Here is a 27668-nt window from a genome sequence, read left to right as displayed (position 1 = left end):
TTCTCTGACTGCCATACTATCATGCTTAGGAATTAGCAGTGAGAAGTAATTAATAAAACAAAGTACAACCTCCACTCTGTGGAAGATCATAAATGCTCCTATAAGGATAGAGCAATTAGGATAGAGCATGGTAATTTATCTTTACCTTGCTTAAACTTCGCCACACTGAAGTATGCGGCGATGAATTATCAACATTCCATACTGGCATTAATGACCCATGCAGATATGTACTGTACGAAAACATCTTCTTGGCTACGTTTCCTGGCGCTGTTGTTTACTAAATGGGAGGAGCTTATAATGGAATTGCGGTTAAAAATGGGCGGAGCATGTTAGTTCTCAGTTTTAACACGTAGCCAACAAAATGTTTTCGTACAGTATATCATTCATTACTTAGGGGCAGCACATTATGATAGGAATGGAAATAATACAACTTTTAAGTGTAGATTTCATGGGGATTCCAATATTTTCATCTGTGGTGCCACCAACATTTTTTTAACGTTTGTCGTTTTTTTTTTTTGTGTATCTGTTTAAAGTTTGGACAATTAATATTAAAATGTAGGTAATGAATTGACACTGGTAAAACTATGCCTAGTTATGTCACTGCTTACTGCTTTACATGTCTCTTTTGTAATTTATCCTTCTAGATCAAGTTAGAGGTTGGATTCTTGCAGCGTGTGTGATTTACGAACACTTGCCGGGGCGACTATAGTTGGACGTATTTAAATATATTGGGCAAACAACAATAAATAATTCATGAACGGGATACATGAATTATGGATCCTACACTATAAAGATTGTTTAAGGCCAATAGCATATTTCTCCATACAAACAATGTAAAGCGGTGACAAAAATGCAGCTACGTATTGTATAGAATTTTGCAAGCACATCGAGAATGTCATCTTAACGAAATCATTTTTGCGCATAAAATATGTATTTAATTTTTTTTTTCTGACCATGTCCGATCTGAATAAGATCATATGGGCCTCCATAAAGTAGAGGTTTGTATTAACAGATATTGTTTTTACGAGAAATGGATGTCAGCTATTTGCCGACCTATTAGGTCCATACTCTAACTCATAATACACAAATTGAAAAAACAGCTGAGTCTCAAACCAAACGCTTTCTGCAGAAAAATAAAACCGCACTCGGATTATGTATCAGACTGGAATAGTGCCTGTACACGTCCATGTATTTACTACCAGCAATAGCGTATAAATTATACTATCGCGATAATAACTGTTTATACACAAAAATGGTAATTGTCACGCGATCTCATTTTTCAAGTGTGAGTGAGACGTGTTGGTTGATGTGACGGAAATTTGTATGTATGCAGTTCGCCGTATCACACTTCACTGAAATGTTGTATCAGAAATATATGGTCATATATTAAAGACCGTCGAACCTCTGGGTGCTTGTCGATTTACACTTTACATGAAGACAACAACAACAAAAAAATTTGAAAATAGGTGATATACTTTATTATTTGTTAGGGTAGGTACATTATTGTCAGCAATACTGCACAAACGTGAAATTTTTTTATCTCGGTGCTATTGAGATGACCGTATAGTATAGTTACGTTCATCCGTTTCCGATAAGCAGGCTACGGTGAAATGTAATACGTACGATTTACATGTAACCGTTGGTTGTATGAAGGTTTTGTCTGCTGCGCGGTGTAGTTAATATTTTTTCCAGCGGGTTCGCCTCAATCGTTATACCTACTGCGCAAGTTGCAATTATCGCAAAAAAGTTTATTGATCCATGCATCTGATCGCATAATAGATACGTACTGCCAGCAGTAAATCCATGCACATGTAAACGTGTTAACATTCCCATATAAATCTCATTCCATAGAAATACAGTTGTATTTCTATGGAATTCTATTATGTGGTAAGAAGCTCTTAGACAACAGCCTGGTTTAATCCACACAACCCAAGACACTGAAGTATTAATTATATTTGAGCACTGATTCATTAAATTGTCAAAGATTTAACATAACGTGACCAATCAGCTCCATCTTTAGATTAATGAAGCCTGAGCATATCTTTTTGCACAAGCAACGAGTGGTCCACTGTTCAGCTGTCAAAATCAGATCCCAGATCGCTTGACATATTGATTCGCCCTTTCTCGTTTCAAATTGTATTATAAAAAATTCTCAAATCAAATATATTAACCATCAGTGTTATTTATAAATAATATACATTCCTGTTATTCATGATGAATAAATCAGCTGTCAAAGTCAGACTATTCCTTCACACAAAAACCGGTGGTAATATCGATTTCCAAAAAATATGTAGCATTGATCTCTATGCATTACATTTGTAGAAGGTGTGTTAATGCTAGTGTATTATTTATCATGTAACTCATCTATTCAAATCAAACCATTCCCTGTGTGAACACAACAGACACGTCAGTATGAGCACTCTATAGAACAATGACAGGTCATCCATAGACAACAACGGCAGGGGCGGAAAAGGTAGGACCAATCGTTGTGATTGTATCGGCTTTCTACTTGAGTCGGCAATGGACCAATGCATAGTATTCTATAAAATACAATAAATGTGGGCAGCTGCTAGGTACAACTTTACTAACGTTGCAAAAATGGTCAAATTTGAAACCACATACGGCTTCATCTGGAAGAAAATTCTACATGTTTGTTAATACCTAAATATTTTAAAATATGGATTATCAAATTTTCACTAGTTTTGAAACACAAATAAAAAATTTGCACTTAAAGTTTCCAACAAGGGAATTATTATCGATATTTTCATTTGCTTTCACCAAATAATATTTTTTATAGTCAGGTTATAAGTAACTATTTACATAAAATAACCACAAGCCCATGATAACAATTTATTATATGCGAGATATAAATCTTCAAAAATAATGCAATTATTTTGAGATAACAGTTTTAGCATCCAACAAAATAACCTAATGGTTGAAACAAATGAGCATCTCTAAAACGAATGGTGCACTGTTGCCAAATCTAATGTGAATTAAAAAAGTCTTGTAATTTGAATATGGAACATGTGTGTCTGCAGCAAGGCAAGGTTACCAACAACTAAATAAATAATTATCAAAGATCACCATTATTCATGCTGTTCACACTAATTTATTTTCATGTTGTACATAATAAATAATACAATATTCACTGCATGGATGCTGTCTTTTACATCACACAATTTATTGAGACTAATTTAAATATTAAACAAAAAAAACTAAACTCCATTAATGGTAGCTGGTGTACATTGTATTTTATATATCGATGGTCTATATGCAATTCATTATTAATATTATTTTTATTCATACATGTTAATTAAATGGTTTTCTTTAATATTATATGCATATACTTATATATAATTTGAACAATTCAAATTAAATTATCATATTATCAGTTTAAATGTGTCATATTTAGTATTAAAAATCGCATATATGCTGTCGATATATAATATTTTCATACCCATGTGTATGTACATTATCTGGATTTCAATGTTTTCCATTTTTCTTACAACCTTTCACGGACTGGGGTTACATCATCAAGAATGGCCGCTTTTTCATGGACTCCGGGATTCTGTGTTAACAGTTAGTAAAAAAAAAATCTACAAACCTTTTTTGTACAAAAATTGTTTATCGCTGTTTTGTTGTTTGCCTTTCTTTATCTTTGCGTAGTATGTGTACTTGAGTGTGCGTAGTGTATGCTGTATTCAAATTTATCATTAAGTACCTATATTAATTATAGTCATGTATTATAAAAACTCACCAATTTTATATTAATTATATAGTGTTATGTAGTTTTGATCATGGTTACATAAGTGTAGTTCTTGATAATATTGTGTTAATTTATCTTAGTACATACTATATAATATAATATATACCATGCTTAATTAAGTTTAATGTATTTTTATGTTTGTACATATTATTATATTATCATAAATATCATCAGTCGGTGTCGATCTACTGTCTTTCACCCATCTTGGTACTTAACTACTTCAGTCTTAGTCAATTCGTAGATCCAACCAACTGTTTAGTATCATGCCGAGCAGTCATCCATTTGACAAGATTCAAGTCCAGTCCATTATCATTTGAGCAGCTTATAATATCATGTTATCTAGTCTACTTTCTTATCCATTGATTTCTTTCGTATCCTACCACGTTATGCTCAGCGTGCACCTTTCCATGTGAAGTTACACTACTCTTAATATTTATTCTTCCATTAAGTGTTGTTATTACATTATATTGTCGTATTTTGTAGAACAACTTATTAAAATCATATTTCACTTTTTCCTGAGTGTCCAAATAATGATCAAGAGGCAATGTTTTAAATTGTATATTCATTTATTAGCATCTCATTTGAATCACTTATTTGAGAAAGCCCACGTGTTCATTATTTTGAAGTATGATGGCGGGGCGGTATGAATACTACCATTTTTGATGAAATGAAAGAAATAAAATACTGGGTCGCGATCCGAAGGGGGTTACCCCCCCATATCTGGTTCAGATAGAATTTTTTTCTCATAAAAAATATTTAAAAAAAATAAGATAAGTTTAAAACAGAGATTCTTAATGGGGGCTTTCACAGAATGAGGGGTGCTCTCTATCCCGAGCTCCCTCTCTCCTGTTAGTCAGACTCAGCACAGTGCAATACCTTCTAAACATTAATATCTACGTACGTAAGTACAGTCAAATTACATCAGGTTTCAAATTTATTTGAGACCACTAACATCACACCACTAATTGTCCATTGACTTTTCTGTCGTCTTCTTGTGCCATCCCATATCGGAGGTCGGCCACCATCAGAGCAATCTTTACCCAATCATCTATTAGGTATCCAGGACAGTTCCGTAGAGCTGCACTCTTACCCAAAGAGGTTTTTAAGCCATGAAATGTGCTGTCACCCTCAGCTATGTTTATCATTAATCTTTTCTTGGATTACAAGTTAGGGAATGCTGTACTTTTTTACCGAGATAGTGTAGTTTTCTGATTTTGATACTACACAAAATTTTTTAGTCCTTTCCTATTCATTTGAGAACATCAGCATTTGTCCCTCGGTCAGTCCAAAGAATTTTGAGGATGCGTCTATACAGCCACGTTTCGGATCTCTGGTTTAGCATCCATACCTCCATATGAAGCTCCTAGTTTCAAAACCCCCTAAAACGATTTTAGGTAGTTTTGAGAAATATGAGAAAAACTCATAGGTAGGTATCTATTAAATCTGTGAACTTTATGTATTTATTATTTAATTCATACATTGGAAAGAGCATTTTGGGTTATCCATTTTGGAGGTATTTGAAAAACACACCCAACCATTTAGCGGGTTTTGAAATTTACACTAATTTTTGAACATACGTAGTGACAGTTTTAGTTATTTTTTAAAGTTCAATCTTTGGCCATATAGGTAACAAAAATATCCATCTAAATACATATCTAACTCAAAATTTTTTTAAAACCGTTTTAGGGGGAATTGAAACTAGGCGCTTCATATCATACATAGTACAAGATTGAGAGAACATTACAGCGAACCACACACAGTCTCAGATTTAGATTAAAGTCTCAATTGCTAAGGAGGCGTCTCATTTTGATAAAGGCACCCTTTGCTATTTCAATTCTTATTTTATTTCCTGAGACTCTTCCCATTTCTTGTTGACCTGTGTTCCTAAATATTTATAATGGGTCACACATTCAATCGGTTCGCTGTTAATAATAAAACCCGTGTTTGGTTTTTATTTAAAAATCATTCTGCATTTTTAAATGTAATGTTGGCAGAAGCCTAAGTAGAGTAATAATACACTTTATTGATTATCTTGAAAAAATGTTTCTCAACATGTAGGCTTTCTCGAATAAGTAATACAATGTTTAAATAATCCTTATCTTCAAAATTTATACATTGCTTGTGTTTGTCTTGGCAGTTTTTTTTGTTTGTCTTTTTGTTTCATATAATAAATACCTAACCATCATTTTTTTGTATTCATAATACTTACACATAGTTTGTCAAATTTTGCCATTAGTCGGTGTGCTATTTTTTGTGGAATAATTTTATAGCGTAGTTTGTATATTTATGTAATAATCATGTTACATTTTATACCCTTGTTAAGTAGTTAGTGTACAGTAAAAGTGCTTATGTTTGTATGTTGATATCGACAAGTCATCAATTATAAAATGTATTGTGAAACAATCTATCAAACTGTTACCATCCGTTGCATAAATCAGGATGATTCAATTATTATTGTACAATCCAATTAAATTACCATAAGTAACAATAAGATACATTGGACTATTCCCAAGACATCCGCATTAATAAAAGAAATTAGGGCATGCGAGTATTATTAAGTACAGTTCTGTTTCAGATTTAAATATTGACCTAATTCTTTTTTGTTATTATTTATTGTGCCGTAACTTGTGGGTTCTAATCCCTTTACGTTTCGTTTTTCAATCGATACGTGTGTTTGGATTCAGCTGATGGATTAGGACAGGGATCGGTAAACCTGAGCCAACTATGAGTAGACCACAATGATTTAGATAGATATTCAATAAACATGTATTGCTTCTTTCTCGTATGTGCAATTTCTGAAAAAAGTATTTCAGTCATTTAATATTACCACACAAACAACATTTAAGAATACTTTTTTCAGAAATTATACCTATAAGAAAGAAACAACAAATTTTTATTGACTTGCCAATATTTTAAGACAATATATACTGCCGTTTTTGTTTCCAGAACCCTTAAATATATTTCATGGGAAATCATATTTGTTTATAATGTTACAGGAAAACACCCACACCCACACACAATACACAAGCATTCCTTAACACTATAATGTGAAGGATGACTATACATTTCCATAAGTGTTTTGTCTACTTAGTACTAATGTTTGTAGTACTAATGTAACAGTAATTTTAATTTTACACACATCTCCCAAATTCTCATCAGTTATGTATTTAAATTCTCAAAATATTCTTGATGTGGTTCATTCTTGTGAATGATTTCTCTCATAGGTATATAATATGTAGGATCGAAGACAATAAAGGTCCAAATACATTATGATCACGTTATGTGCTGCCACAGTAAGCTGCCGCTACGGGAAAAAAGTGTGTAATGTCGTTTTTCTTTGTTTTAAAAATGTTATCAGACTGATGCTCCCATCCCGTAACATATTTTGAACCTTTAAACGAACATTGTCAGTTAGCAAAATCTGCCAAAATCACCAGAACAACAATGAAGTCACCTCATGCTTACCGCGCTGCATCGACACCCGCATGACTCAATGAACTTTTTTTTATTATTTTCTACATGCCTACACATTTTCGACTCATGTCAAAAACGCGTGTTCTTTGATTTTAGTGGTTTTCTCTACGATTTTCTATTAAATTATTATCTATGGTCTGCATGTTGGGTTCTGTTCAAAATTTTTTCTATGGATGCAATATCTCAAGTAATTTTAACGTACGCACTGTTATAATTGATTTAAATTAGCATGAATAATTATTCAAAATACTTAGAGTTGGCACTCTCCATCATTGAATTTATAAAGATACTGATCGTTGAAAATATTCTGCGGAATGACGAAACCATAGACTAATTTTGTCGCCGTACCGGCATGTGACAATGCATGACGTGATCATAATATAATTGCAGCATTAGAATAGCAATTGCAATGTTTCTCAACTGATTATGTAAGTCAGGAGGGCAAATGTTGAAAATCATTTTATGTACCTTCCGTAAATCATTTATTGCACCCCACTTGTGATGTTAAATTTGGAAGCTCTTTTCTCTCTTCAAATTTTCATATTCAGTACCAAGGCGTCATGACTGATGTACTTTGATTCATTAGCATTTTTAAATATATCAAATTCAAATTTACATCTAAGTATAAATACTTTTGTAATTGTAGTATCTTGATTTGTACAGAATTACAAGGAAGTTGATGCATTTTTGTACATGCTATCATTTTTCTTTTGATCTATTGTACTTTATATTGTTTTGTAAATAATATTTTTACATATCCCATTACGGAACTTGCAATAATATGAAACAGTTTTTTTTTCTTTCTTTTTCTTTCTTCTGTAAAATGCATTGTTGCAAATACATTGAAGAGCAATGACAAAATGCAAAAAGCACAAAAAAAACTTTATTTTTTGCAATAGTTTTATTTCCTTAAATAATATAATTCCATAAGTGGTACATGCATACATAGTCTATTTGCATAACGAGTTACGATAATAAAATCAAATTACTCCTCTTATTTAACAAGTATGTATGCATCGAAAATAGCTCTTGATAACAATCAACATAAAGACATTGAAAAAAACCTTCACTATATCTATATAGTGTAAATAAGAAAGCAAATCGTGAGGTTATTAAGACTATACCACCACAGTACCCACAACATAGTTTGTCACTTCGTAAACATGAATACATTGCCACTTTCCCTCCATGGATTGTTTGACATAATATTTATGGATGATCTCATCATGAACGAAATGTAGATCATTCATTTGACTAAGTGAAGTATTTCAACACAATTTTAGATCAGTCAATTCCATAGATTATTAATCGTAAAGATGTGATATTGTCAAGTAATACAGGAAGCCTAGAAGAATTTTTTGATTAAGAAACTTCACTCAAGAGTTGTCTTTGAACTACGTAATTCATTGACATGTACGCTGAGTACCTTCAACCTTTATTGCAAACACCAGCAACTGTTTTTTCCAATGAACAATGTTGCATGAACGCAGTGTGCGGCAGTACATTATGTTACATGTGTTTTGTGAATCACAACCAAATCGAATACATGTCTTTAAATTTTTTTGACATATCTCTTAGAGTGGTGTTCGGCATTCGCATTCATACTTAACAGTACTCCTTGCCATATTATATCTCTAGAATGACCTCTGAAATGAGCACGAAATATCGAGGAAAGAAGGAGAGACAGTCCGACAACAAAATACATCATCGTGAAAGTCTCAAGAAAAATGTATGTGTGTTTGATAATTGATTTTGGTTGTGTCCCGCAGCTGGTGGAATATCACCTGGAGTTTCTGACGAAGCACCCGGGCGAGGTATTCTTCTACGGGTGTCGTCTCTGCGCACACCGCTTCACCTCGCGGAACAGCTTCCTCATTCACATGAAACTGCACAACGTGAGGAAGAGGTACCCCTGCGACTTCTGCGATAAGGCCTACGACCGCAAGTTCCAGCTCGTGCACCACCTGCGCCTGCACACCAACGAAACACCCTTCGAGTGCGAGGTACACCTCATCTCTTGCATCTCTCGTTATCTTCTGGGGCAGCGACGGCAAACCTTTGCTTTTGGCAAAACAATGCTTAAAACTGGAAAAATGCTTTTAATATTGGGTGGCATGCCAAGGGTTAATTTATATTTTATTAGCGATCCGCCCCCCATAAAATAATACTAAAAATATAATTTCAATAGGAATAAAAAAATATGAGGCTTATGCAGGCACGCTTTTTCACAAAACCACATAAAATTATACATACTTGTGAAAATAAAATTAAATGTTTTATTTCTTTATTATACAAGCAGTATATTTGTCTACTTAAACCATTCGATGCCTAAAATCCATTTAAATCAATATCTTTCATTTACAACCAGATTTATCCACTTCAAACACAAAAATTACACATATTGAGGAAAACCACACTTATGCACGGTTGAGAATAATATACGAGGTATGACTATCCAAGAACATTTACTCGTGAAAAACCATTTAAATCAGATGCATATTCATAATAATGACAACCATCCGGCCCGCTCTGTCAAGAAATGCAGTATCGCAACATTGTCTTTCTAAAAAATATATACAGTAATACCCCAAAGTTACGCGATAGGTGGGTCCGACGAAAATCACTTAAGTCAAATTCGCGCAAGTCAGGGTACAACTTTGCATATAAATACATATAAATTTTATTTAATTGGGACCAAGGACCAACAAGGTTTAGAAGAAAAATAATTAATAAAATTGCAATGCCTTTGTACACAATATTAAAAAGATAAATGAGTTACGTAAAAAAGTTATTTCGATGGCTTCATAAAATCTACCAAATTCGTCTGACAACACAATGGCTTCTTTTTTTCATGCAGAATTTCTTCATAAAGGCCTAATAATTTTTTTATCCCTTTCTTTGTAATTACAGTCGAACTGATCACGGATATAGCGAGATCTCGGATGTAACGAGGAAACATTCGTTGACATTTTAGTTCATGATTTTCTCCATAAATTTATTCACTTTTATAATGAGCTACTTATCAGTTATACCGAGCTAAAATATCATCAAAAATTTTCTTAAAACTGTTAATGTGTCGGTCTAAAAGCATTTCGACCCTAAGGAATAAAATCCGACCGGACAGGATGCCGCCGGGATCGGATTACGTTTATGACACTAGTTAAGTGTCTAAGTACCTACCTACTTGGTGTTTTCGCCGACAATATTGAAAAAGTATACACGTATATGGTTGAAATTGCATGTAAAAAATCCAAGGTTTGTGAAGTCAGTAGGTACCTACCACCGTTCATTACAATAAACAACTTCTTTTGTAGTTTATGAATGCCATGCTTGTTTTGGGGAAAAATTCTAATTGTGTATTTTTGTTTGAATTGCGACTTTTTGTGTTGTTGACCGCTCATCTAAAAATATCTATTCTCTTGATATAACGAGTAATGCTTATAACGAGCAAATTCAGTCGGTCAAATCTTCCTCGTGATAACCAAGATTGAGAACTTGTAATTGTCGTGTGCTTTTCTGGTGGAACTGGGTCTGAAATATCGGATAAAGAACCGTGTAAGTCGGGCTATTACTGTATGTAATAATATTAATTATACAATTGTTCTCATTCATAATATTAATTATATCATGCCTCCGCTGTTATATGGCTCTATGCATATACATACCCAACTGTATATCCTTTTAAAAACATTGTTCAAATGGGGTTGAACCCACATCTATCGCATTCTGGGTGAGAGCTATAATTATGCTAAGCTACTGACCCAACTACTATCCATACTGACATTTCTTAACAATTCAGTATTCTTTCAGATTCTGTATTTATTAAATTATTTTTCTATATTTTCTGCTTCAAAAAACTTTTCATGCCCCGCACAGTCGTCACACAAAAATCGCCTAGGGCCGGTCCTGAGTATATACTGTATAAAAAAATAGGTACAATAGAAATGCAACAAAATTCGGAGAAAGAATTTTTGGACATAGTTGAAAAAATAATAAGAAAAATACTTGTTGCATCATTCATCATGGTGAAAAGAAACACTTTTTTATAAATGTTTAGTTTGCATAAAAGTGTTTATATTGAAGAAAAACAACCCAACATACAAATATATAGATTTAATATAAATTGTTAATGTTATTATTATATAAAATAACTGAAATTAATAAATACCTTAAAAATAGAAGTTTTAATGAAAAATTGTGTGTGTTTGTGAGGGGGGGGGATGTGGGGGGGCGCACCGGGTGACGGGTGACACCAAGCCTAGTTACGCCACTGCTCAGATGCGTTGATGATCCGCACACACAATAGAAAAATTTGAAAGAACATTGGTGGTGACCACATGATTCAGTATATTATGATAAGCAAAGGGATGGAAGTAATTAATTACTGAAGCCAATTCACCACTCGGGTCAATCGAATTAGTCATGCCTAATACACTAGGCTTCTTTAGGGGTCATCAATTTAATAATAAAATAAATATAACACTTCTCTTATATACAGGTACCTATAGTAATTTATGAGCGACTGGATACAATTTTTTCTTTAATAATCTCGGAGATATTGCTTAACTAATTACTGTATGGTATAGGATATAGTAATAATTCATTTTTGATTGTCGATTCCAGGTGTGCTTCATTGCATACGCGACGGAAGAGGAACTGCTAGAGCACTCCCGCATCCACACGTCGGACAAGCCTTTCGAGTGCCGCTACTGCCTTAAGGGGTTTCCCCAGAAGAAAGCCCTCATTGTGCACCTGCGCATGCACACCGGTGAAAGGCCTTTCCCTTGCCAGTTCTGCGACAGGACTTTCACACAGAAGGCTCATTTGCAGGTACCATGACAGTCTTTAACTTCTAATAAACTATTAATGAATATCCAACTACTAAGTTTTATCTGTGGACGAAACCAGATAACATAATTATTGATTATAAGATGTACCCTTATTTTTAAATACCAATAATAAATAAAATAGGTTCACCACATATAAAGATTATTTTTATGATATGTGTGAGCTTAATGAAACCATTGAAGTTAATCCTTCCAAACCAAAACCCGCCACGCACCACACTTGGTCTTAAGGCCATGCATTAGTTGAGGCACGGTCTAAAAAGATCGTTGCTAGGCGATGCGCTGATTGCGGGTCGCGGGTGCAAATGACGCCTGTCAAACGAAATATTATTTGTCATATAAATCCAACATACGTCCATTTTATGTTCTGTTTATTGTTCTATTAGTAACAATAATAATGTATTCATTGACATGTTTTCTTTTTAAAGTAAATGGGTAACGTTTTTAGTCATCTTTACACGATTTTAGAATTAATTGACCCGTCGCCATCACGCAGCAAAGTGACGTGTTTCTGGCTCGACATTCTCTCACTGAATGGCAGCGAGTCCAAAATTTCGTCGCGCCTACAGTTGAAAATTATTTGGCTTTTCACTGATGCGTCACCTTAATCGAGCGTATCACGTGGCCCTACATTGGCGATGTGAAGCATCTAGTTCAGTTTTAGGCCGGGAATGCCCTAGGAGAAGATACTCAGGACTGAGGTTGCTACGCTCAAAGTTTGAAGCCTAAATATTAAATTATTATTAGATAAAGGCATTTTTGAGTTATAAATGGCAATGGATTCAAACAAAAATACTCTTTAACTTAGCCACGGTCACTAAATGGATTGTCTCCTTACCAAACAGAGAACAAACGTGCCAAAAACTCTGTCAATGTTTACCTAGGTGCACAATGCACAACAAATAATAATATTATTATGTAATTTGTTTTCTTAACAATCTTTCAATTTTCTGATAAATTCTCTTTTTTTCAATGCTTACCAGGATAAAGCAGACACTTTTGGGTAATTATTTATTTTGTTTTTGCATAACAATAATGTTTATCTTTTTAATTGTTTTTCTAATATTGTAGGGGTAGCAGCATTTTAACTGTATTAAAAACCAAAACTAAACGAATGCGTGTGGCCTTTTAGATTTTGAAATTGAGTGTGTTCGTTTTCTGCATTTAAATGTTTCAGATTATGTAATTTTTTAATGTGTATTAATCATTTCAATGTCTATATACCGAGGGTTAGGAAACAACACCTCGTAAGTGACATAATAACAACTTTACAGGAGATGGTAAAAACTCGCACACTATATGTTTGATATTTGATTTTACAAATCAATGTGTTTGTCATCTATGATGAATGTATGTATGTACTGTCGAACAAGATCTTCTTGTCAACGTGTTAAAACTGAACTTATTAGCCCCTCCTACTTTTAACTGCACTTCGACTGCAACGACTTCCGGTTATCGACGAGTTGTCCATGTGTTTAAACTGTGAACTAACAAGCCCCTCCTATTTAGTTAATCGCACTTCGACTACAGCGACTTCCAGTTATCGCCTAAATCTTCTTGTCGGACAGTAGTATGAGGATTACTTACATGCATCTGACAGGTGGCTGGCGGCAAAGAAAATACTACCAATATATTCAATAATGCAAAAAAAATATTTTGAACAAAATGTCGCTTAAAAGGTGTCGTTTCTTAACCCTCGATATAGTCTAATATTTGTAAGTTTTTTAAAGCCATTGCCCAATTTTAATATCATTAGTTACACATTTAATATATACTATAAGAAACACTCAAATAACAAGAATTTAATCGTCAAACTGTTGAAACCTTAGATGTGACAATTTTTTTTATGTTCTGTTAATTTATATTACGCCACATAGTTTGGTAAAACCCTTAATGTTATATATATCACCAAAATTTAAATCTAATATAAGATCGAATCCTCTGACTTAACTCGTCTCATTTTAATTAAACCTTAATACTTTCAATTTACATAATAATCACATCGGACCTACAACGAACATTCGATGGTGAAGAGCACTTTACTGCCAGTTATTTGGATAAATAAAATTATTCACAGACATACAAAAAAAATTGAAAGTATACTCTACAGCAGGGTTTCCCAAACTATGTTCCGCGACGATTTGGAAAGGTTTTGTACACTGCAACACATTCTACTAAGTAGAAGTAAAATAAGTAAAACTAAAATAAGTAAAGAATCTACTTCATATCGTCGGTGTTTTGTAAGAAGGGCAAAATCAACCATTTTGGCGAAATCGAGATTTTAATAAAAATACAATATGTACTCCACTAGCTTTGTTGTGTAAAAACGGCGAATTTGTATCTCCACAGGAAATTACTTAAAAACAATAATCGACTAAAATTAAATTAATTAAAATTAGGAATAAAAAGCGAATGTGACATATTAGGCCTTTTAAAATATTATATAATAATGCCTATTATAATGACAGTATTCTTTCTAAGCTTTATTATAAACTTGTTAGATATTTATAATCATCCACAAGTAATAAACAAATAAATGTCAAAAGTTAAAAATCCTCCTGTAAAATAGCATTTTGGTTAATTCACCCTTTTTACAAAACACCGATGATATTGAAAGGCGAGCAAGCGGGGTAGCACAGCCGATATTATTTGAGTAATAATAAATCTAATTGATTTAATTAGGAAGTGACTATGATTTGAAAAAAAATCAGTCTGTAATGATTTCTGGGCGAGTTTGTCAGACAGTATCCCAATTTTTCAAAACATGCTATTATTGTTTTAGTTCCGTTTTCTACAACCTATTTATGCAAAGCAGGATTTTCTTTTTATGCTGCAACAAAGTCAAAGTGCAGGAACAGGCTCGACGCCACACCAGATATTAGAATGCAACTTACCAATATTGTGCCTGATATCAAGAAGATATGCGATTCAAGGACTCAAAATCATCAAAGTCATTAAGTGCTTTATTTAATCATATTTTTATGTTTAAATTATATTATAGTTTTATATTTAAAAATAATTACTAAATAAATAACGTGTTTTAATAAAAAAAATTTTAATTTTCACTAGTATGAATTAGCCAACCACCTAAAAAATAAGCTAAGTGTTCCGTCAAAATTTCCGGGTTTGTGAAGTGTTCCATTGCAGAAAAAGTTTGTGAAACCCTGCTCTACAGTATGTGTTTATATAGAATTTTCACTATAAATAGATACGTTATACATTGTTTCTGTTATATTTGAAATTATTTAACACATTAAGCATGGTAATGTTGGTAAACTATCAAATATTAACATCACTCAGTTGTCATTCTGAATTTCTTACTTACTTGAGTGCTGTTATAAACAGTTTTACACAAATTCTACAGGATTGTTCAACTAAATAATAATGCCGAAGTGGAATAATAATATTGACTCACTGTGATGGATTGTCTTTTTGACGCCCTGTAAATTGGCGAATAAATGTCATAAGGAGTACTGTGAAGTTCTCGGCAAATGAACCTGCAATCCAAAGTCATTTGTAGCTAACTTAATCAGTGGACAAGAGATCTTTTTTTGCTTACATTTTATACATATATGCTCCATCTCTATACAAGAAGATTTCTTTCTTATTTCTTTGTTATACACTAATTTTTTGATTCTCCGGTAAATTTTTTATTTCGTTACTAACAGAAAATGTTAAGTCCATGACGATATGTATGTAATATGTAATTTCTCTCCATTCTATCTTATCAAAATACTCTTATTGCGTATTGTAATAGTTTTAATATTAGATATGATCAAGTGCAAAAAATTACATGATTCATTTTATACATTATTTATATTATATCTTAGTTATGAAACATTGATTTTAAAGTCTAACATTAGCGTAATCTAATCTGAAAAAATGAGTAGGTCGTCTAATTTGACGCGACTTTCTGATTATGCTTTTAATTGTATTATATTATGTCGTTTTGCCTGATAAAAAATCCTTGGAATTTGATTCAATGCTGATTCAACTTGTTTTTTAAATTTTACCATAGTTTTTTAATAATCTTACACACGACTGACCTATGCATTGTTTTTCTATTCAATGATGGTTGTTATTCATATGATTTATTTTGAGTTTTTATACTAACAGTGTTGAATTGGGCCAATGATATATTTTTGAATTTAAAGTGCGCCCTATTACCCTACTACATAGTGCATATTCTGGACAGCCAACAAAATTGCAATCCCGATCGCGCACATAATAAAAGTAAATTACCATGTTTGATCTTAAATGTACGATATTATGGGCATCCATAGAGTGGGAGGTAGTATTAATAAAGCTTTTTTTTTACAAAGGAATAGTGGTTGACCATTTTCCTGACCCATCGGGTTCTTGCACTGGATAAAATACATATTTAAAAAATCTAGTAAGGTTAGGCATAATAAAACAAATTTAGTATTTTTACTGATATTCAATTTATTAGTTTTTAATTTTGATATGTGAATCTTTTTTTTCTTTTCAAATAACCATGCTCTTGTTTTATCATACAAAGTGGTTGAGAGAGAGTTAGGCTCGTTTCAGACGGGACACTGGTGTCGCACTCGTTTATAATAAGGGGGCTTTGTATTCGAATGAAGGGGCCTTTGTATTATGTTTATGAACGCCTGAGAGCTAATGAGTCAACGCGTGTCCGATACTCTTTTTCGTCGGCCGCTACATTCTCAAGCCGCCGATACACTTGTTTTTATTACCGCAGCCAGTTTTATGTTCTAATTTATAACCCAAAATTATGCATTGACTCATTAGCTCTGGGGCGTTCATAAACATAATACAAAGGCCCGTTTATTCGAATACAAAGGCCTCCTATATTATATCGACCGCGACACCGGTGTCCCGTCTGAAACGGGCCTTAACTACAGTGAGTAGTTTACATATTCAAATTTATGGTGATATTCAAATATTTGCTCAATCACAGTTTTTAGGTTAAGTGTGCAGTTAAATATATTCCTCCATTAATTGTCTTTGAATTTCTTTATAGCCAGAATTAAATATTTTGTGTAGTGCTCTTGTGTTGTTTTGTTGTTTAGTAATTCGTGAGGTGTGAAGGTAAATTTTATGATTATGTTGTCTTGAGTGAGTTAAGAGAGTCCATCACTCCTTTTCTAGTAGTGGGTAGTCGTTGATGACATGCCGCACAGTTTGCACACAGATGTGTGAATCTTGCTGTAAACAAATCTGTAATGTGAAATGACGTGCCGCTAATTTAACCATTTTCCAGCATTACTTAAAAACAAAAATAATTCTACCAATACGTTATCAAGTATCCAATACGCCCCTGCTTCATATATTGTACATTATCTCTCTATCTTATAAGAAATCCTCTATGTACACTATTTTTTTGTGTGGTGAGAATTCTAGTTCCGATGCTACTTATCTTATTTGGTTTATTGATAAGCTAATAATATGTTTTTTTATTAATAATAATATGTTAATATGTGTCTATGAGAGTAGTGATTGAAGTTTTAGGGTTATGTTCACGACTAATTTCATTGGTAGCTAAATCAAAAATTTCAACTCGTAACATTAACTGAACAGATTTACCTAGGTACTTGAATTAATAATGTTAAATGTGTAACAGCTAATTCTATTAATTGCATCCAGTAAACGCATAAAACATATTGTTTTTGTAGAATATATGAATGTGTTTTGAAATCTACAAATCGCTACCTGAAAATAACAGTGAGATAAAGTGGAAAAAGTCGATTTTGAGATTAGTTTGGCAATCAATTGCTGAAAGGTTACATACCTATATAATGAATCAATGTGTTTTTTTTTTTAAATTATAACAAATGTAGAAAAATACACTGATGCATTTATTAAAAAATGTCCTGTAACTTGAAAGCAACACTGGAATAATTGAAATAAGCCATTGTTAATAATGTTGGACAAAAAAATCTTACCATTATCATTTATTATAAACTGAAGAAAAAACAAAATAATCAAATTGTTAGCAATTTGATTTGTATGAAACAAACATTAAAATTCAATTATCTCAAAACTAGAATTTTTGACTTATTCCACCGTTGCTTTCAGGAAGCGAAATATTCATTTCACATCTTGTACAAAAAAGTGCTTCTAAAAAAAGACATGAATATTTTTATTTAAACTGCGACAATTATTATTGATATTGTTACTTAGTTAGTAACTGTAATATTTGAATTACTTTCTCTTTGTTACTAATTTTCATAATTTCGTGTGAAATGAATTCGCTATTTCATTTTTAATGGCTCTACAATCCAATGTGGATCGTGGTCACCACATAATGAGGTTTTGTAACAGATTTTTTTTTACAGGAAATCGATGTTAGCCACTTGCTCAAATTATTACGTCCATGCTTTGGGTCCAAGCATACAATAAAAAACATGTTAATTTGTCAGACCCGGGATTTGAATTTGAGATCCATGACTTTATATGCGGACATGTTATAACTCGGTCATCGCAGATGCTTTCCTATAGGTATTGAGGTGTTTGTGACAAAAAGATTTTGGTAGGCTTCCTCTATAATAGTCCAGATTCTTTGAGTTTAACCGTTTTTAGGTTATTTCATCTGTCGTCAAATACCTAGTCAAAATGTAAAAAAAATATAATGCAGTATTGGATTTAAAAACATGTCTCGTTGCCAAAAGGGAAAACAGTTTAAAATGTCCAACCGTAATGCTTAATTATTAATACCTTGAACAATGCAATGCTACTGCCTTATTTCTAGCAGTTCCAGATTGTCATTATTGGTCACCTGACCTTCCCGCTATCCCATTTAGGTTGGGTATTATAATTACTTCTTAATCTCACTTACTGGAGATATACGAATGATGGAAATTGTATTTATTTAAGAAATAGCATTAAATTTATATGATGAATGAAATCTGTACGCTAGTATCCATCGTCACCATTTCAGCTTTCAGGTGCAATTAAATATGACTAGGTCCATTCTGTGCTTCTTTTTAATGGTCTAATTTAAGTGGTTTTGATTTGCAGGGTCACATGGTCCGGATTCACATCCCAAAGAAAGAGTTTGTGTACCAGCGTAGCACTAACAATACAGAGATGCAGTCGGCCGCCGATAAAGCAGTATTAAACCTCTTCACACAGAAGAAGAACTCCCTCTTCAATAACTCGGAGATCACCATCGACTCTGTTGCGATGGACAGCGACTTCTCCGCCGCTTTGGGCGTAAGATATTTTATACAAGTTAAAAGCTTCCAGTATTGTTATTTCAAATATGTTTATTTTATATATAAGTAGTAAACTTAACAAATCACGACTTAAGACATTTACAACATGATTTCTAAGATAGTTACAGGCTTAGACAGGGACACGGGTCAACATCTCGTATAATTCGGAAAAAGTACATAGCTACATAGTTCTCTTCGATCTATTGGACTATAGCAGACGTGGGCAAATGCGGCTCTTTGTTGGGTTAAGTGCGGCTCCCAATATCCCATGATAAAAATATAGGTATTTTCTTTCCCCATTACACTTTCTAAATGTGACTATGGTGTGGCTCTTTATATATATGAAAATCCAGAATGTGGCTCTCGTTGACCTCATGTATGCCCATTCCTGGACTATAGTATGTAAGCATCCTAAGAGAAAGTTACTCAGATATAGCCACAGATAGTATCCATACAGTCTCAAAAATATAGAATTGCTGTGTAATCAGTAGGTGTCTGGTTCAAACTCTGTATGTATAGCATTTCATCTGATGTAGGAACCTAAGAACTAGTTAAGTTATATTAAGATGGAAAGCATTTAAGTTTTTTTTTAAATGTGTATTACAATTATTATGTAATATTGATAATAATTACAGTTGCTTTTGAAAGTTATTGTAATGTTGAATTAAAAAATATGAAATAATGCGTAACGTGTTTTATATTGATGTAGACTGTTACGACAGTTATGATTATTGTTGGAATCTTCTTTATTTCACCCAAACTATCATTGTTTGGATCTGGACTGGTGGAATCTCTAGATGATTTCCGCAGGACAAAGATAATGGCGGATAAAAATCATCAATGGAATCGTTGTTGACATCCAATCATTAGGAAACAAATCTAGAATGTTCTGCAGTTGTTAAGGGGGTTGCTCTCATTTGTTCACTCTCTCAATGAAATCATTGGGTCTATTCTATGCTTATCGACCGCTAAAGTGATAAAGTGATGAATATTATCAAACTTAGGGTAGGTTTGTATCAAAATATTAGCACTTATTGTAACAATTACACGAAGCTGGTTTTTATTGTTGCAATAAGTGCGATATTTTAACAGCAGCAAGATATGTGCTGTTAAAATATCGCACTTATTGCAACAATAAAAACCAGCTTCGTGTAATTGTTACAATAAGTGCTAATATTTTGATACAAACCTACCCTAAGTTTGATACTATTTATTAATTTAGTGTTCAATAAGTATAGAATAGACCCACATGTATCTTCTAAGCATGATATGTAGTAATCCTGTTATTTTTAACACAGTAAAAACATTTATTGTAAACACAGGAAAAAATGAATGAATTGTCTTAAAAATGCTATGGAGTTTAAAATATTCTTGAATATTCTTACCATAGTGACACCACAAAAGATTGAAGGTACTGGTTCTTTCCAAGTTCTAGATAAGGATAATTTGTACCTATATTGTTTTTGGTTACTATCGCTGATAGTATTTGCACCAATCTTGTTGTATTAGGTATCTCGCTCGCCTTTTTTCGTGCTCTTGTTATCTGCCAAAAATATTGTTTAATAATTCTAATTCTAAACGCAGTATAGTCACAATTTCATCTTATAAATCATTTGTTATTGCAGGTACCGCGCGAGAAGTTGATAGAATGCGAGTACTGTGACAAAAAGTTCACATACGAACGCAACAAGACGAATCACATGAAGAAACACGGGGGAGAGCCGCAGTATGAATGCGACTCGTGCCGAAAGCCTTTCCCCACGAGGAGCAGCCTGGCCGCCCACCTCCCCACCCATTCCCACACCTCCACCGGATCCCCCTTCCGCTGCGACATCTGCGGACGTGAATTCAACATGAAGCGCAACCTCATCATGCACGTCAAGTCACACAACAACGAACGCCCATTTGAGTGCCCTGCCTGCGAAAAGTCCTTCAAACTCAAATACTTCCTCGAATTGCACGTCACGCGCATCCACCCGCACATCAAATACGAAGACCCGAGCCCTAAAAAAGAAACAGCTCCAGCAATAATGAAAGACAACAATATTTTGAACATGAACAGCAGCATGACGGTATCACTGGTCAGCGTCAACACCAACAACAATGCCAAGTCTATGACTATGATGCAGGCCACACCCAACAAACGCAAGCAGAGTCAACCCAAGAAAGTGATCATCGAAGAAGAAGACTTTGATGATACGGATGACGGGGAGTCAAGTTACGGGGAATACTCCAGCGACAGCGGGGACGACATGCAGTTTGACGTCGCCAAGTATGCCAGGGTTATCAAGAGGGAGGGTTCGCAAAATTTCAAGAGGGATAGCGGAGATCAAGATGCTGCTGGTGCCATGTCACGCTCCATGCAGGTTTGTTACTTCACTTTCAGTCTGATGAAGCTCCATGTCATCGGTCATTCAAATGGTTAAATACAGATAACCTCCCATTTATCGCGAGGGATACGTTTTGGACACGGTCCTGATAAGCAAAATTCTGGAAATCATGCAACTAAATTATGAAATCACTTTATTTAAAAAAGTAACCTAAAAGTAAAGTAAAGTAACATCCATTTTGATCCACGTTACAAAAAGGATCTACATAGTTTACCCTGCTTGGCTTGTCTGCACTTATTATGTAAAATTTATCGCAAAATGTCAAATGAGTCGTCGAGTCGCAACTCTGGACATTTTTAAAAACCCTTTTGTATCAGTATGATAAGATAATAAAAATATATTAAAAACAGTTTTGTGATTTGTAGGGTTTGTGACTTGACTACACAAATAATCTAATCACGATTTTTGGCACGTGGCACTTGTCAAAATGAGTGCATATATATATTTATATAACAAATAATAAGAAAGATGTAATGAATTCGTACTCGCTGGGGTCGTGTTAAATGGGGCGGTACCTGTACATTAATTAATGTGGGATGATAAAAATTAGTAAATAATAATTAATACCTCAGTGTGTTTGGGAGTTAAAATAAACATTTATAAATAAACTTCTTAGAATAGTAAGGATATTATTTTGGGAACTGTTGAAACTTAATTATGGAGTCGATTAATTCAGAGCTTCCCAACCGGTGTACCATGAGCGATTGGAATTCAAGGATCTACTCAGTAGGGAGCAGTGGTTAATAAAATGTATTGACAATAATCCTCCATCCTCCAGTATGCTGCAAACAATTTATAATTTGATAAGTCTGTGATGCAAAAGCACTCAAATTGGGTATACAGTTGGATTGTTTTAATTCCCTGGTCTTCATATTATGCTTTTGAGACTTCTAAGAATCTTTTTGTACTAAAATTATCTTTTTTTTAAATTTATTCATAATAATTACTGTTTTATGAACGCACACTTAATATGATGAATGACAACCGACCAAATAATTATGTATCGTTGATGTGTTTCCAGATTAACTTACCCCATGACCTGCAACACGTGAAAAAGCTTCTCAATGCGAAAATGCCATCGGTAACGGTGTCATTCAGCGAGCCGAAGTCGACCTTCGCGTGCCCCCTGTGTGCCTTGCCCCTCGCTAACCGCATGTCGCTCGCTATGCATCTCAAGGAGCACGACAAAAGCCGCCCGCACCAGTGCACAATGTGTGACAAGGTCTACATCCAGCAGGCCAGCTTCGAAAAGCACATGAAGAAGCACATGATGGACGGGATCGCCGCCAAAAACAACACCAAACTGCTCGAGCAGGTCGGCAACGCCTTCAAGAACTCTGGCTTCCTCCCGCAACAACTCTTGAAGGAATCAGAAGACAAATTGCTCGAGCAGCAGTTTAAGATGTTACATGACGAGAAAAAACCTCTCGAGTGCAAGATCTGCAAGAAAAAATATGCGCAGCCAGCCAGTTTTGAAAAGCACATGCGCCAACATTCCGAACTGGGCGAAGGGAATTCTGTCTACCCGAGTGGGTTGCCTTTCTCTAAGGTGGAAGGAGACGGGAAACGGTCTGCCTCGGTGAGTGAGCACAGCATGGACGAGCCCATGGCCGAGAGCGGCTTCATCAATCCCAGCGATTTCCTGGAAGTTTCCATCGAACACTCGTGATATAGACACGTATAGTTTTTTTAATAATTAACGATTAATTCAAATTGTCGTGATGCGGACGGTGGTTCAGTGATAAAAATGCAGATTCGTCAATTGTTTCAACTGCCTATATCGTCTACGAACAAATTAGCTTTTAAAATGGTAAAAAAAAAATACTAAATTTAGCATGCTGTCATTTATCCCGGATCTTCAAACTAGTTGGTTTTGTGTAATCGTAAAATATATACGATTAAAAACAATTGAATGTTTAGGTCAATTAATTATAATATACACAACTTATTTTTCTGGACTGTTTAAAAATATATACCAAATATTTTACAAGATGAATATTCAGAAATTTTAAATGTACATGTATACGGTAAGTTATGTATTATTGTATTGGAGAATGGTGCCACGGGTTGAAGTATTGATAACTCACTATTCACTGCAGATTTGTAGTTTTATCATTGAAACACGGAGATATAATGCACGATCAGTCGAAAAGTTCGTAATGTCTGCAACACGGTCCGGCGGAGTTCTGTTCATTTCCGCCGGACTCTTAATTTTAGTTATGTGTACTGATTTTTTTAACAATGTTCTATGTTTTACTTTGCTTTATTATTTATAGGCATTTATTATTTAAAAGTATTTACGAGTGACACCAAATAATAGAAGAATTATTATTATTACGAAACGGGCGCTGTCATCATATTATTTTTAATGAACGTCGTGCGGTATCACCGGACGGAGAAGGGGGTCTCCGGGAATATCACATTCGGGGACACGTTACAGACTTATAATTTTTTGTAGAAGGCTGTCATTGAGTGGTGTACAGTAAGACCCCGAAATACGAAAATTGTCAGGACCGAACGAAAAAAAAATTAATTATGAAACGCAAAACGTTTGCAAAAAAACTTGTAAAAAAGTTTTTTTTTGTAATACTGTAATTTTCGTTCTATTTCAGATTCGAATATGGAACAGTGGTGAGTGACTATTATGGTTCATTCATCGAATTAGTGGAAGTCTAGCTATAAATAGATTTTATGAATTTCATTGATGTTTTAAATTTACAGCCAATTTCGAATTGACCGTGTTCGTATTAACGGGGTTTTACTGTATTCAAGTTATATAAAGTAAAAAAAATCTCACAAAAAAATTACCAGCAGCAGTTGTTTTATGACTATTTTTACTGAAATATATTTTTGTGTAAATTCCATCTGATACTATTTCATATGTGCATGTGTCACATAGGTTGTCATTCTTGAACACATGGATTGATCATTATCAGAAGTCCAACCCTGAGTGGGTTCTGGGTTCCTGTTATGATGATTCGTGTAGCAAATAGAATTATTGTATTTGAAATTACAGTATTACAGCGGGTGAGAGTCTGATATAATGATCTGTGTGGGTGGTTCAGGAGGGGTTGTGAAAAATGATGTCACAAAAACATGATCAATCATTTTTCAACTTATTTTTAATGAATGATGCGAAGAGTTCAAACAATCTTTATGCTCATGAAATCAATTTTTTAAATTGGGATTTGTTATTTTGAATTCTTGGACATTTTTTTTTAATTTTGAGTAAATCAAATTTTTTTCTGCCATTATTTTATTATCATGTGTGACATTTTCATCAACGAGATAGTTGGTACATTGATTTCCCATTCACCCAGATTATCCAGAAGATTCCGCTAATGTTTTATAGTATTCATTTGACGAAATACATTCAGATCAAACATTTCATAGCTATAAAACAAGTTTGCTGCTGGTGTTGTAAAAATATTTTAGATCGTTTACTTGATATTTTCTGCGTAATTTTATCTTGCACATTATAACTACTAATAAATAGTAACTTTCCGATTCATAATGTTATATTTTACAAACATGACAACAATAATTTACAGTTATGTTCATCGAACGTAAGTTTATATGTACTTGGATAGATAAATATCCGCACCGCATTCAGTACCTACATTAAATGCTGAAACCAATTGACAAAGATTCATCCAGGATATCACATATGTTTGATAAACTATTTTAATTTTAGTATAGAAATACAGTAACACACCGACCGTTAATACGAAATCGACGAGACCGAAAAACAAAAAAAAAAATAGAATTACGAATTACAAAACAGTTTTTTTATTGCAATTCTGTAACGTTGTTTCCGATACAATTTCATTGATATTATTATCATAACAATTCATCTATCAAATTAGTGAAAATCACTATATTTTAAATAGATTTTATGAATTTTAGCAAATATTTCGATTTACGGCGAATTTCCGAATTATCAGTGTTCGTATTAATGGGCGTTTTACTGTAACGATTTCTGCTCCAATACCCATAAAAGATATTCTCACATAGTCATAATTTTTACACTTTTTTTCTCCTCGAGGTATGGTTTGCCTGACATTTACATTATTGCATTATTCGTATAATTGGTACATTGAAAAATGTATAACAAAAACACGAAGTGTATAATTGTAACAAATTATTTGTGTATGTTGAAACAACTAATAATATTAAATTTGAGTTTTTTTTAGAATTATGAAAATGTTACATTATTGCCCTAAGTATGTCAACAGACAATACAATTTTCTCCCCTGAGTGGAGGTTATAATAACAGACCTTTTTACGAGGAATTATTGTTAACCATTCATCCAATGAATTCACGTTGTAAAATGTTGAAATTGATACATATTACTTAGTGTTTATATCGTGGTGTTGCTGGCAAAATTTGGTACCTTACTCAAAATTTAGATATTTAGAGTTATCAACGGATTGTCTCCATATATAAATATGTATGCTAGAAAAAAAAATCAAGGTCATCCAATCTATAGAACTTTAAGCACATTGAAATTAGCATTATGCCTGATTTTAAGGGCATGTCAAATTTCATAGCGCAATTGCTCTATAACATTTCGAGACTTACCAACTTTTGGCAGTAACCTCACGATAATCCTTGGTAGTTGGTCACCCCAGTTAAAATTTTTGTAGGTGCAATTTATTAGTTTTGTGTTAATCAAGCTTGCATATTGAAAACAACTATACTCATTATTATGGTAGTGTAAAATTCTAGTTAGCAAAAACTTAAGCCAATTGAAAAAATATTGCAATGCCCACTGAAGAGAAACCAAAATTACATGCATTAATAATTACTGATGGCAGTCAATTCTTCCCTTACAACAAGAAGGGATGACGAGTTGCATTTCAAGAATAATTTTACGACTTAAAGATGTTGCTATTTTTGTGACATGCTACAGTTGGTTGCTGAGAATATCTCAGGAGTAAATAACATCCTAAGTGTTTTGTACTTTGACAAACATGTAACTTTCTTCTACAGTTTGACATACGCATATCGGGCAAAACTTACCTCATTAGTCATTATATTCAAACTCTGACATTATTATAATTCAACTATTATACTCAGAGGATTTGTAACAATAGCTGGCCGAATATTCTTTCTGTGCTGAGAGCAAATTAATGAATGAAATAATGTTAATTGGATCTATTTTTGTAGAAAGCAACCGATGATGAACTATAGTTATTATAATATGTACCAACATAAGTCATCTGTTCGAATGTCGAACTAAACTCATCACAGTATAAACAATACTGAATTCAGCATGCAGTGCCCTCAGTCATGCTGTAGATCTATAAAGGTCCTTTTAGACGTCAGTTATGTTGTCTGTTCAGTCGACGTTTCCGTTTTGGTCTATTCAGTCTTAGTTGACAGTTCAGTTGGGAAACGGAGTTGTGTATTTACATATTTTTTATCCACTAAAAATGAATAATATTTTTATAATAACCTTCTAAACATATTGGTTGGTATAATTCCTATATTTGAAGAAATAATAATATTTCAATCGAAATTAGAAAAGTAGTATGAAAATTACGACAACATAGTAATTTACACGTCAATTTAACTGGCAACTCTAAAAACGTATACTATAACTGATGGAAAATCCGTCCTGTCTCGTCTCTGTTTTGGTTTCAGTCGGCCGCTTCAGTTTTGCAAACGGAGACTCATTGGACAGCAAAACTGAAGCACCTTAATAGAGATAGATTGATTTCAACAATTTATTGCAATGGTGTGAATTATGTAGTAGAATTCTTCGAGTGAATGTTGTAATGGTAATTCCAAATATAATTTTTGGTTCCATTTTTAGTGATCAAATTGGAGTTCACTGGATGACCAATTTGGTAGCTGCTATCAAATACAAAACTTCCGCTGTATTTGGATCAATACTCTTCCAAAATTAAGCATTGCGGGTCATGCTGCAACAAAGTACCGTTGACTACATTGGCCAATTCTTAATTGAAATTTATTAAAAGCACATAG

At 33.6% G+C, this 27668-nt stretch overlaps 1 protein-coding gene across 4 annotated transcripts in view; it reads left to right on the top strand.

Moving 5' to 3' along the window:
- The window catches only part of LOC147077958 (uncharacterized), a 43799-nt gene extending 17666 nt beyond the window's left edge, over positions 1 to 26133 (top strand). For 2 of the 4 annotated variants that reach the window (XM_085961012.1, XM_085961015.1), the window contains exons 2-6: positions 9010 to 9243; positions 11864 to 12070; positions 19090 to 19284; positions 20912 to 21652; positions 22698 to 26133. In XM_085961012.1, the coding sequence (XP_085817138.1) occupies positions 9010 to 9243; positions 11864 to 12070; positions 19090 to 19284; positions 20912 to 21652; positions 22698 to 23345 (2025 nt within the window). In that variant the 3' untranslated portion in view covers positions 23346 to 26133. Of the gene's footprint in view, positions 1 to 3538; positions 3580 to 9009; positions 9244 to 11863; positions 12071 to 19089; positions 19285 to 20911; positions 21653 to 22697 lie in introns of all 4 variants that reach the window. The other 2 variants (XM_085961014.1, XM_085961013.1) reach the window with 2 other exon arrangements.
- The last annotated feature ends 1535 nt before the right edge of the window (positions 26134 to 27668 follow it).

This window comes from Rhyacophila brunnea, unplaced genomic scaffold (genome assembly GCF_057557595.1).
Source record: "Rhyacophila brunnea isolate RB1 unplaced genomic scaffold, BYU_Rbru_1.0 scaffold_12, whole genome shotgun sequence".
In the NCBI taxonomy this organism is placed as follows: Eukaryota; Metazoa; Arthropoda; class Insecta; order Trichoptera; family Rhyacophilidae; genus Rhyacophila; species Rhyacophila brunnea.
This window is presented reverse-complemented; position numbering and strand designations above follow the sequence as displayed.